This window comes from Hyla sarda, chromosome 8 (genome assembly GCF_029499605.1).
Source record: "Hyla sarda isolate aHylSar1 chromosome 8, aHylSar1.hap1, whole genome shotgun sequence".
NCBI lineage: Eukaryota > Metazoa > Chordata > Amphibia > Anura > Hylidae > Hyla > Hyla sarda.
The window spans coordinates 129,310,380-129,324,002 of record NC_079196.1 but is presented as its reverse complement, the minus strand read 5'-3'; the positions used below and the strand labels follow the sequence as shown (position 1 = coordinate 129,324,002).

The 13,623-nt window shown below is 46.8% G+C and overlaps 2 protein-coding genes across 8 annotated transcripts in view; one reads left to right on the top strand and one right to left on the bottom strand.

Moving 5' to 3' along the window:
• Positions 1-13,623, top strand: part of PMS1 (PMS1 homolog 1, mismatch repair system component) — a 666,172-nt gene that overhangs the window by 17,681 nt on the left and 634,868 nt on the right. The window lies entirely within an intron of this gene.
• The window catches only part of ORMDL1 (ORMDL sphingolipid biosynthesis regulator 1), a 410,807-nt gene that overhangs the window by 307,816 nt on the left and 89,368 nt on the right, over positions 1-13,623 (bottom strand). For 6 of the 7 annotated variants that reach the window (XR_008846903.1, XM_056533921.1, XM_056533920.1 and 3 more), the window contains one exon: positions 998-1,178. Coding sequence is in view for 5 of the 7 variants with exons in the window: in XM_056533921.1 (XP_056389896.1) it covers positions 998-1,171 (174 nt within the window). In the remaining 2 variants the exon portion in view is untranslated. Of the gene's footprint in view, positions 1-997; positions 1,179-13,623 lie in introns of those variants that run through there. The other variant, XM_056533918.1, reaches the window with a different exon arrangement.

Below are 13,623 nucleotides of genomic sequence, written 5' to 3'. Positions count from 1 at the left end.
GTTATAGAGGTTAAATATATGACAAAAAGGTTAACCACACTGAGTTCAAAATGAGAACCGAGGTGGTGTACCTTATTAACTTGGAGTCAGTTGACCAATTTTGCAGACTTCTAGAACCACGTGCATGGGAATTGAGTGCAGCCCTATTAATTACTTAATATCACACCAAGTTGTATATTTAAGTTATTATAACATTATTAACAGTATTGAGTTATTTAATTACATGTATAGTCTACTTTGAGTTTTTGCTGATCATAAATCACCATATTGTTTATAGAATTGCTCTTTCTGCCCATAGTTCTGCCCTTAGTAAGCATGGCGAATGTGAAGTTGAGGGGTGGATTGTGCCCATGTGCCTGTACTTATCTAAATGATTTGGCCGGGAGTGTGGGCACGTGATGCTTTCAAAATCCTTCCGATCTTGTGGCGTCTTTCAGGACCTGCACATTTTGATTGTGTACTAACACAGCGTAGGTTGCAGCTATACAACGTTATTGATTGCCGGCATTATTTACATCTGGTGTGTGCCGCCCACCAACCGGACAATTATGATTGTTATGCCATACTTGATGAGCATGTTATGACGTGCGATGGGGGCACATGTATATTATGGATCATATGTATTAACACATGTATTTTAGCACAGATCACTAAATATCACTGTTATGATGTACTTGACACATTGTAAATACACACGCCCCTCATTAGCATATGTAATTGGAGGGATTATCAACATGTATTCCATTGCACTTTACTGTGCTTGAAAAAGGCTCTATTGCTGAGCTGAAAAATTACTTGATTTTCTTACTGATTGAATAAATCATCACTTTTGTATTTAATACTGCTAACGTGGAGTGCCGCTTCTTTCTTATTTTTGTCTTTTTTTTAACCATACTATGCAATTATAATTAATGTAAACATGATGACAAAAAAGAGACCACTGTCTAAAAATGTAGATTGATCGAAATAAATTCAGGAAAATATATAAAAAATTTACCAAGTTGTGAATGACATTAGTCATGGTCCAAGCAACAGGAACACTAAAGAAGGGAATGCTGAGGAGGACGATGTGCAGCATGCCAACCCCCAAGGCGTAGGTTAGCCACATTCCACGACTGTTCATAACCCTCGTATTTGGGTTGACCTCACTGTGTGCTACACCCACATTCATTTTTGTTCTGTAAAACAAAAAACAGTTGATTGAAAATTGGTTACTTTTGCTCATATAAATTGCTCATGTATTAAAGAAGTACTTTGGCGCTGCTTATTACTAATCCTTTGTGCCCGGGCTGCAAAATGAAACAAAACAAACTTTAACTCACCTACCTACATTCCCCTGTTGCTCAGATATCAGTGTCCCGTTCTCTGGTCCCTGTCTTCCGCTTCCTGTGAGTCTGTAAGTCACGCTGCAGAAGGATATTGCTGCAGCCGGTGATAAGTTGAAAGCAGTGTGACTCACCGACCTGCAGGAAGTGGAAGAAGACAGGGACCAGAGAACGGGACATCGGAGCAACAGGGGAACGTAGGTAGGTGAGTTAAAGTTTGTTTTGTTTCATTTTGCAGCCCGGGCACAGAGGATTAAAAATAAAAAGCGCATAGTACTCTTTGAAACTAGTATACTGACCTTGTGACCCAAGAGAAACTCTGGGACATCTGAAAGGGGAACTCCGATACACAACAGCTTATCCATTATCAACAGGATAGTGGATAAGTGACTAATTTTAGGAAAGGGGAGTCCAACCAATGGAACCCCCCGTGATTGCCTGCCCAGCCCAGTGTTCTGAACACTGGCTCTTCTCTTGTTCGATGTGGCTGTGGTCGACACGCCCTCTCCATTTATCTCTATGGGAGAGCCAGAGATCCAGCGCTCTTGTATCTCTGGCTCTCCAATAGAGATACATGGAGGGGGTGTGTTGACCACAGTTTCGTGCTGTGGTCCAAAGTCTCCTTGCACAGAGCTGAGATCGATCCTTGCATAGGGAGAGCAGTGTTACTGGACAGGATATCGCGAGGGGTCCCAGCAGTCAGACCCGCCCCACAGACACTTATCCTCTATGATGTGGATAGGGGATCAGATGTTGTGTACCATAAGTTCCCCTTTAAGTATTTTGCTAGATCCAAATGTGTACAATACTAAGAAGAATTACGAGGTTTGTTTAGGCAAAACAAAAATTGCCCAGCAGCTAGGGGTGGTGTAAAAATAATAAAAAGGCTATAGTCACCTACTTTACAGCTCCCAAACCCCCACTCGTCTCCATTTCTTTCAGGTTCTGCATTGCCCCGACCCCACAGAATCTGCCCGCTTAGCCAATTAGTGGCCACAGCTTTGTCATGCCTCAGACGCTGATTGGCTGAACGAGCAGGTCCTGTGAGGGTCAGGATGACACATAACCAAAAAGAGACCAGGAACATAAGCACAGCAGCTGTGGGGGACCGAAAGATGGGGAGTACAGTGTACCTCTGGTGACTCCATTGCAGATTCGATCAAAAATACTGGGGAAAAAATTTCAAAAGTATATTGCATTTGTTTGTCCAGTAAAATACTGCACGAAAGGATGAAAATCAGACAGACCACATTAAAGTCAATACCACATGCCACACAAAAAGGAGGATGCTGGGACTAGGGGATGATATATGTACAATAACCCTGTAGAGAGTTTACAGAGTAGAATTTCAATATTTGCAGATGGCACTTAATTGGGCAAGATGATCACCACAGAGGAGGATAACATCATATTACAGAGGAATCTGGAGAAGCTGGAGGTTAGGGCACAGACATGGCAAATTAAATTTAATGTGGATAAATGTAGAGGTTATGCACAAACAAAGTGTACAATTATGTGCTACCAAAAAGGACTTGGGGTTAATGGTGGACAGTAAACTTGACTTTAGTGATTAGTGTCTGGCAGTAGCTGCCAAGGCTAATAAAGTAATGGGATGTATCAAGAGAGGCATAGAGGCTTGTGACAAGGATACATTTTTGCCTCATAATTTTGTATAAATCATTAGTCAGACCGCATATGGAGTATTGTGTCCAATTTTGGGCACCTGTATATAAGGAGGACATGGCTGAACTAGAGAGGGTACAGAGGAGGGTGACAAAAATAATTAATGGTATGGGAGGATTAAAGGGGTTCTCCGGTGCTTAAACATCTTATCCCCTAGCCAAAGAATAGGGGATAAGATGCCTGATCGCGGGAGTCCCGCCGCTGGGGACCCCCGAGATCATGCACGGGTAACTCCGTTTGTAATCAGTGCCTGGAGCGTGTTCGCTCCGGGACCGATTACCGGTAGAGATGAGCGAACTTACAGTCCCGAACTTCTCGGCTCGGCAGTTGATGACTTTTCCTGCATAAATTAGCTCAGCTTTCAGGTGCTCCGGTGGGCTGGAAAAGGTAGATACAGTCCTAGGAGACTCTTTCCTAGGAATGTATCCACCTTTTCCAGGCCACCGGAGCACCTGAAGGCTGAACTAATTTACGCAGGAAAAGTCATCAACTGCCGAGCCGAGAAGTTCGTGACAAATCGAAGTTACTTTGTTCGCTCATCTCTAATTACCGGCGACCGCAGGGCCGGCGGCGTGTGACATCACGCCTCCGCCCCCGTGTGACGTCACGCTCCGCCCCTCAATGCAAGCCGACGGGAGGGTGCGTGATAGCTATCACGCCCCCTCCCATAGGCTTGCATTGAGGGGCGGAGCGGGCCTTCACACGGGGGCGGGGTGTGACGTCATACGCCGCCCGCCCTGCGGTCGACCATAATCAGACCCGGAGCGAACACGCTCCGGGTCTGATTTCAAACGGGGTGCCGCGTGCATGATCCCGGGGGTCCCCAGCTGCAGGACTCCCGCGATCAGGCATCTTATCCCCTATCCTTCAGATAGGGGATAAGATGTTTAAGCACCGGAGTACCCCTTTAAAGCACCAAGGCAGGTTATTGAGCCTTGGGTTATTTAGTTTGGAGAAAAGATGTCTTGGGGCGATCTGATAACAATGTGGAAATATATGAATGGACAGTACAGAGATCTTTCTAGTTTAATAAATTATTTACTGTAAGAACGGTGAGACTATGAATCTCTTTTTAATCCTTTTGGCTGAAGGCAATTGAATTGATATAGCCACAGGGTTTCTCGATTTCTAAGTGCTTTCAGCCAGTCCCCTTCTTTAACTTGCTTGTGAACCTTCTCATTGGCAACAAATTGCATATTAGAGATACCATCATCATGAAGATCATAGAAATGTTGGGACACATTTGATTATTCACACCTCTGATGGGTTTTTGGATGCATTTTTTCAAGTTTCTCTTAGTAAAACCTATATATGTTCAATTGCAACTACTCTTGCAGGTGTTACCATCACCTCCCACTCCTCCTATTTCATGATTATAAATTTGTTACTGCTACATTCATGTCACAGGTTTCATTAAAGGGTCATGAACCCGAAACGCATCAACCATGCATGTTGACTCATTACTTTGTACATCATGATGATTTTATGGCTGCAATAAATTAGAAATTGTATTGAGCGCTGGTACTTCCAGTACAGTTCTTCTATTTGCCAAGAGAGAGACCGTGCACCCCTACTCATGTGAGCTGACACCTCCCTCTTTTGCTCGATGGACTCTTGTCTTTTTTTAACCTTACAAACTTTGTAACTATGTTAGGTCTGTAGAGTGCGGTTGGTGTTCAGTGTTTTTCATTGCTCTGTTCCAATGATGGTATGGAGCAAACAATAAATACCACACAGATGTAAACCCAGACTTACACATTGCTGCCTTCTGAATGTAATTAGATTCTTCTCCTCTTGGCAGTGTTTTATCACAATTATTAGGATGATGCTGCATTTTTTTGGTTTTTTGGTTTTGGCTCTTGCAGTGCGGTCGGGCCGTGGCGGCCGCCCATGCACACTGGTTACAAGGGCCTGATACTAGTATCAGGCCCTTGTATGCAGAGCAGCAGCGGCCGCATAGTGCCGACCACTGCTGTATACTAAAAATCAGGGTGCCTCCAGCTGTTGTGAAACTACAACTCCCAGCATGCCCGGACCGGCAAAGGAACTATACTGCCAACTATTGTGGGGGGGGGGCTGCCTACCATTGTGGGGGAACTATGCTGCCAACTATTGTGGGGGGGAGCTGCCTACCATTGTGGGGGAACATCCTAATATTGTGGGGGGGGGGGGAAGCTGCCAACTATTGTGGGGAAGCTGCTGACCTAATGTGGGGGAGCTGTCTACTATTGTGGGGGAACTGCTGACCTAATGTGGGGGAGCTGCTGACCTAATGTGGGGGAGCTGCCTACTATTGTGGGGGAGCTGCCTACTATTGTGGGGCAGCCGCTGCATACACACCGGCCCCAGCGACTTCCGGGAGCAGCGCCACGTAGCCGGTTACCTGACCGGATCACGTAACGCGGCTCACAGGGAGTCACGGGGCTCGGCGGATCAGCGCACGCGCACTGGAATGTGCTCAATGAGCGTATTACTAAACTGACAAGTGCAACCCCACCGAGAGGCCGGCCTCTATTAAAACCAAAATATAATATGATTCATAATAGATAAAAACATGTAATTGCATAGTTTCTATAACAAAGGAATCTCATAGAGAATTAGAATAAAAGCTTATGTGTATATTTGATAGTGTGTGACAAAATAATCAAATGCAAAAAGTGAGCATATGCCAAAACGCATAATGTGAATATGGGCCAAATATAAATGTGAATATAGGCCAAATAATTATGGTGATGGGGTGAATGTAAACTTAGTAGAAAAGTTGGTGGGCTACACATACATCATAAGTGAAGTGCATACATCAATTAAAACTATTAAAACACTGCAATCTCAATAGTATAATATTAAAGTGACTAAGTAAAAAATTAAGGTGACATAAAATAATCATAATTTATTTAAAGTGATAGTATAAATACATGTCCACAAAAATCAAACATGCTTAAAAAATTAATTGGAAAAAAAAGGAACAAGAGATAATAATGGATAAAAATAATCAATTCAGAGGATCGAGCTCGATGGTCGTGGGCAGCACTTGAACGATGATCCTAAAAAGGGGGGGGATGAATGGAATCCTATGCATCATTGATGAACATCCATTGACGCTGAAACAAATTTATGAATAAAAACAATTACCGCATTATAAGATCACTTAAAAACACAATGTATTACCTACTGGAGGGAAACTAAAATGGTCAGAGAAATGATGCAAAGGGCAGAACATCATTTTAACCATTCAGCTGTACTGTGTCAAGTGTCCAAATCCATCGACTTTCTTTCTGTGCCAGAATTTTTCCAATGTTACCACCCCTAATTCTAAGGTCAACAACATTAATCCCTCTCACTTGTAGGAGTGAGGGATCACAGTGGTGATGTTTTGCAAAATGCTGGGCAATAGGTTTGAGGTCATCAGTACTAGTATTGGAAAGTGCTCTACGTATATTATGTACGTGTTCACGGACACGTACCTTTAACTGTCTTGTCATCATTCCCACGTAGATCTTCTTGCAGGGAAAGCTGGCGTAAAACACGACTGCTTTTGTTTGGCAGGTTATCTTTTTCTGCACAGTGGTCTCCAAATTGTGGCACTCCAGATGTTTCAAAACTACAAGTCCCAGCATGCCCGGCCAGCCAAAGGCTGTCTGGGCATGCTGGGAATTGTAGTTTTGAAACTTCTAGAAGCAGCAGTGAAGATCACTTTACAGCAATCTTCACTGCTGCCTCTGATGCTGATGCGGCCCCTACCTCTTCCATTTGCCTGCCGCCGGTCCCCCGCTGCATGCACCGATCCTCAGGTATTTCTCCCCGCAACATTGGTCCTCTTCCTCCGCCTCTGCCCGGACTTCTAGGGGCGAGCAGGACGAGGAACCTGAACTTTCACCCCCCAGTGGCTCTCCCGTGCAGGAGGCGTGTCGACAGCAACATGACGTTGCGGCCGACACGACCCCCTCCGTGTATCTCTATGGGAAAGGCGGGGATGCAGTTTTCGTGCCTCGCCGCCTCACCCATAGGGCTGTATGGGGAGGGGGCGTACCGTCGACCTCAGAGAGGTCGATGCTACACGTATTAGCTGGCGCACAGGCGGCAATGCGGGGGTCCAACTTGGGAGATCGCGGGGGATCCTAGCGGTCGGACCCAACGCAATCAAACACTTATCCTTTATCCTGTGGATAGGGGTTAAGTTGTTTTCGCCACAGATGCCCTTTAATGTAGCAGAAAAAAAAGTGATCCAAAAAGTCCCATCAAAATATAAATGGTACTGATAAAAAAAACAAAAAAATACAGATCACGGCGCAAAAAAGCCCCTATATAACCCCGTATATGGAAAAATAAGAAAGGGGTCAGAAGAGAACATTTTAAGCATACTGACTTTTTTATTTTTTTTTTAAGATATAAGGGGGAAATTTATCAAAACGTGCTGAGGAAAAAGAGTAGTTGCCCATAGCAATCAGATAGGTGTGTACCCTAGTGTCTCCTGGAGTCAATTTATGGTGAGTGGCAGTGCTGTGGCTCCAAGCTTGGCCAGTACCTTCTATAGCCACCCCACCCCCCCACATTCCCTTCAAGTACAATAGTACAATTTTGTTACACCCCTGATAGTACAATTTTTCAAAAACTATATTGAAAAAAAGTGGGCAGTGCAAAGCATTTTGGTTTCAGTTTTCGGCCAAGCACAGCCTAAATTTTTGGTTTCGGACCAAAATTTTCCTTTCAGTGCATCCCTAATCTTTGAATGAAATTGAGCAGTTTTTAATCTGTCCACTGAGCATTATAATATTCTGACACTTCCCGTCCTCAGCATAATTGACAGCCTGGGCATGGCTCGTGTCATCGCTCTGTTCCGTCTGCTTAGGAAGCAGAGCAGTGACGAGGGCTGTTAATCACCCTGAGGAGGTGTGATTAAAGCAGCAGGACTAGGTAAGTATAGCTTCCCGCCCAGGGGACTACTTACATGGCCAATGAAGAATACTTTTCAACTATATATCCTCACCATCCCTGCCAGCAGGTACATCTCCAGGTGTTATATATGGTGAAATCTGATGACAGGTTTTCTTTAACCCCTGTTCGAAAATGGATGTACATTTACATCCATTTTTTCTGGTGACTACATGTACGTCATTCATGATTACGGCACCGAATCTGTGTGGGTGGGGATTGGTTGCGGGAGCTGGCTGCCACATATTGCCAGGTACCCGTCACTACTGTAAGGAGCTAAGCTGCATGACCGCAGCCTCAATCGTGGTGGCAGAGGGAGGGAGTCGATGGTAGCCATGGCAACAAGAGACCACCGAACAACCTATGGTTATCTGGCTATGGAAGCCGAAGAGAGTCTGATCTGCTGTGCCTGTCAGTGTAGCACTGATAGGCATCAGTTTAAGACTATGTTTACATGACAGAATTTTATGTTCACAAGGCAGAATTTCTGTGTGGAATTCCGCATGGAGATTCAGCAGCTGCAGAGTCACGTTGATTTCACCGGAGTTTGCAGAAAGAAAACGCATGTTATGCTAATGCTTCGCTATCGGTGTTAGGCTATGTTCAAACAGGGGAATGTCTGCACAGAAAATCTCGGACAGTCCCCTCTGTTCGGACAGTCCCCTTTGTGAACATAGCCTAACACTGACAGGCATAATACATTGCAGTACAGATCTGTAATTAATCTCTATGGGAGAGGAGGAGACACAGCATTTGTGTCTCTGCCTCTTCCATATAGATGAATGGAGGGGGCATGCTTTTACAAGCTGATGTGCGGGGTACGAAACTCACTCTAGCAGAGCAGAGCCGTGGCCCATACGGGAGATTGCGGGGGTCCCAGCGGTCGGATAAGCTAAAGTGTCCCAAAGTTATCACAATGTAAAGTGGAACAGGTCAGATTTGAAAAATTGGCCTTGGAACTTAACACTCCTCAAGTCCTTAAAAAAAAGCTCTGCTTCTCACATTCATTCTTGCTCACATAGTAAACTCTCCCAGTAGGAGAAAGTTGGCATTTCCAGCAGGCATGACATCACTGAAGCCTGCTGGAGGACCACTTCTATTTATCCCAGCACTGGGCAGAACACCTCAGGCTCTGTGCATGTTTCAGTAAGGCTCTTTCAACGTGGCTCTTTGACAGCTGCACAGAACCTCACTGAAACTTGCAATCAAGCTCAGTGCAAAGAAACACTTCCTGAGTTTGGTCTCCTGCCAGGCCGGGAGGAGACCCAACTCACTGTATTAATTGTGGCAGGAAACAGAAAAAGCCACCTAGTTGCCGTTTTTTTCTAGTACATTTTAAACATAAGCAGACGTAGTAGATAACAGAAGGGCAATCAAGGATTCTTTTCAGTGCCTTTTGAAATTTATATGAATAGTATATACATGATAATGGCAATGTTTTGACCAACATATAGAGCCGTATTTCCCAACCTTTTTCGGCTCGGGCCACCCCTCTGTAAAAAAAAATGTTGTGGGGCGAAGCAATGCACAATACCTATTTATCTTTTGGCTATGTAGATTACAGTGCCGCTTTATACAGCAACTCACAAATGACATCTCTGATCAGCGTCCTTCCGTTTTCTTCTCCATCTGGTCTGGGCCATTTCTTCCAGCCACAACTCTTCACCGTAAAAACCTGCAAAACAAACCTATTAGGCTCCGCACTTTGCTAGCATCAGCTTTGAGATTCCCCTTTTCACAAGTAAACAGGGATACAGGGGCGTATAGGTGTAAAAGGGTAACAGGGGGGTGTAGAAAGGTGAACTTGGGTGACAGGTGTGTAGAGGAGTGTACATGGATAACAGAGGGGTGTTGGGGTGTAGTAGGGTGTACATGGGTGACAGATGGGTGTAGAAGAGTGCATATGAATGACAGGAGGGTGACAGGGGTGTACATGGGTGACAGATGGTTGTAGAAGGGTGTATATGGGTGACAGATGGCTGTAGAAGAGTGTACATTGGTAACAGGGGTGTACATGGGTGACAGGGGCGTGTAGCAGAGTGTACATAGGTGAGGACGGGTGGTAGGCAGGGGTGACCGGGTAGACAGAGGAGTGGATGGGGGGTGGAAAGGGGGAGTGACAGTGGGTAGACAAGGATGTGGTCAGAGGGGTGGCCATAGAAGAGATGACAGGAGGGTGGACATGGGAGACAGGGGGTGAGAGGGGTGGACAATGGGGGGGGGGTGAACAATGGGGGGTTGCCATGGTGGAAACGGATGACAGGAGGGTGGGCATGGGTGACAGGGGGTGGACAAGGGTGACAAGCGGGCAAAAGAGGTGGGGACAGGAGTAACAGAGCGGAAAGGGGTGACAAAGGGACAGAGGGGTGAATAGGGGGTGGATATGGGTGACAGAGGGGTGGACAGGGGGTGAACATGGGTGACAGTGGGATGGACAGCGGTGACAGAGGGGTGGCCAAGGATTGCAGGAGGGTGGCCATGGGTGAGAAAGGGTAGACTGTGGGGGGGGGGGGGGGTGAACATGGGTAAGAAGGGGTAACAGAGTGGAGAGGGTACAGTACCTAAAGCAAGCAAGCTTGTTCCAGCTCAATGCCTTCTGTGGGGGACCAGGAATCCGGAGCAGCCTCCCCGGTGAGTTGATCCCCTTCACCTGCACACGCAATGTGCACACAGACTTCCCTCCTCCCCTGTGGCGCCGTGAGTCACAAACCAGCAGGCCAGGGTGGGAAATAAAAAAAAAAATGTAATTAAAAATTTCCCGGCGCCATCTTTCCCATCGGAGAGTTGCGGCACCCCGTGCAGGGCCTGCTGGTACCCCTGTTGGGAATCACTGATATAGAGTGTGGGTCTTTGTCAGGCTTAAAGGGGTACTCCGGTGCAAAATTATATATTTTTTTTAATCAACTGGCATCAAAAAGTTAAACAGATTTGTAAAATACTTCTATATAAAAATCTTAATCCTTCAAGTTTTTATTTTTTTCTAATTAATTTTCTGTCTGACCACAGTGCTCTCTGCTGACACTTCTTCCATATTAGGAACTGTCCAGAGCAGAAGAGGTTTGCTATGGGGCTTTGCTCCTGCTCTGGACAGCTCCTGACATGGACAGAGGTGTCAGCAGCGAGCACAGAAAAAGAACTTCCTGTGGAGCATACAAATCTGTTTAACTTTCTGGCACCAGTTGATTTTAGAAACTTTTTTTCCCCAGAGTAGTACCCCTTTAACCCCTTAAAAGGGTACTCCACCGCAAACATCTTATCACCTATCCAAAGGATGTTAGATTGTGGGTGTCCTGCAACTGAGAACCCCTGTAACCTCTCTGGGCTGGCAGCGGCGGAAGCTTCCGCGCTTGTGACGTCACTCCACGCCCCCTCCATTTATGTCAATGGGAGGACGCGTGATGGCTATGATGTAGCCATCATGCCTCCTCCCAAAGAAGTGAATTGAGGGGGGTGGTGGCTGCATTCCCAGTCATTGGGCACAGAGCGGAGTTCGATCCGTGCGCCGAATGATGGGGGCCGCGCCGGAGATCGCGGTGATCCCAGTGGCGGGAACCTCTTGATCTAACATCTTATCCCCTATTCTTTAGCTAGGGGATAAGATGTTTGCGGCGGAGTACCCTTTAACTCCTTGGGGACGGAGGGTGTATGCATACACTTTCGCGTCCCGTCACTTAAGGACGGAGGGCGTATCCATACGCCCTCTGCATTTCCGATCACCGCCGCTCGGACTGAGATGACTGCTGATATCTATCAGCAGGCATCCTGTGGCAATGCCTAGGGCTGTCCCGAGACCCCCCCCCCCCATGTCAGCGATCGCAGCAAATCGTTAGTCAATTCAGACCAGCGATTTGCCCGCGATCGGGGCTAATCGGGTCACTGGTGACCCGATCTCCTGGAAAATAAGCATGATCGGAGCTGTCAGAGACAGCTCCGACCATCCTAAAGGCTAGGAGCGAGGTGGCAGTGTTGCCACCCCCTTCTATCCCCTGCCATTGGTCGGTCAGGCTGACTACCAATGGCAGGAGGGGGGCGAGGAGGTTAGAGTTCATTTCCCCTGCTCTGCCCACCGATCGGAAGTCTGGGCAGAGCAGGGGGAACACGGGCGGCGAGGGGGAGCATGGTGCGGCTTACCCGGACCGGTGGAGGCATCCTGGACCAGTGGCGACGACATCGACGGCAGTTGGAGCGACCGGAAAGTGCGGCGTGCAGAAGGCTGCAGTGAAGATCGTGGCAAGTGATCTTCTCTGTGGCCTTCTAAAAGCTTCAAAACTACAACTCCCAGCATGCCCACACAGCCAAAGGCTGCCTGGGCATGCTGGGAGTTGTAGTTTTGCAACATCTGGAGGGTCACAGTTTGGAGACCACTGTATAGTGGTCTCTAAACTGTGGTCCTCCAGATGTTGCAAAACTACAACTTTCAGCATCCACTGACTGTCTGGGCATGCTGGGAGTTGTAGTTTTGCAACATCTGAAGTGGCACAGTTTGGAGACCACTATAAGGTGGTCTCCAAACTGTAGCCCTCCAGATGTTGCAAAACTACAACTCCCAGCATGGCCAGACAGTCAGGGATGCTGGGCGTGTAGTTCTGCAATATCTGGCCCTTCATATGTTGCAGAACTGCAACTTCCAGCATGCCTGGACAGTCTGGGCATGCTTGGAGTTGTAGTTTTGCAACATCTGGAGGGCCACAGTTTGGAAATCAGTACTAAGGAGTCTCCAAACTGTTCTTCCCCAGTTGTTGCATAACTACAACTCCAAGCATGCCCAGACTGTCCAGGCATGCTGGGAGTTGTAGTTCTGCAACATATGAAGGGCCAGATACTGCAGAACTACACACCCAGCATCCTTGACTGTCTGGCCATGCTGGGAATTGTAGTTTTCCAACCAGCTGGAGGCACACTGGTTGGGAAAACACTGAGCTAGAGTCTGTTTCCTAACTCGGTGTTTCCAACCCATGTGCCTCCAGCTGTTGCAAGACTACAACTCCCAGAATGCACTGACAGACCGTACATGCTGGGAGTTGTAGTTTTGCAACAGCTGGAGGCACATTGGTTAGAATCACTGAGCTAGAGTCTGTTTTCTAACTCAATGGTTCCCCACCAGTGTGCCTACAGCTGTTGTAAAACTACAACTCCCAGCATGTACGGTCTGTCAGTGCATTCTGGGAGTTGTCATTTTGCCACAGCTGAAGATTTGGGGTGCCCCCCCCCCATGTGAATGTATAGGGTACATTCACACGGGCGGGATGTTTACAGTGGGTTTCCTTCTACAAGTTTGAGCTGCGGCAAATTTTCCGCCGCAGCTCAAACTACCAGCGGAAAACTTACTGTGAACCCCCGTCTGTGAGAATGTACCCTAAAAACACTACACTATACTAACAAATAGTAAAAAAGTAAAACACTACATATACACCCCCTTACACGCCGCCCCCCCCCCCCAATAAAAATTAAAAACGGCTCATACAGCAGTGTTTCCTAAACAGAACCTCCAGCTGTTGCAAAACCACAACTTCCAGTATTGCCGGACAGCCATAGACTGTCCTGGCAGGCTGGGAGTCTTGCAACAGCTGGAGGCACCCTGTTTGGGAATCACTTCTGTAGGGTTTTACTGTAGGTAACCGGGTCCGCCCCGATTGCAAATTTCTTATTCAGGCCTCAAATGTGCATGGCGCTCTCTCACTTC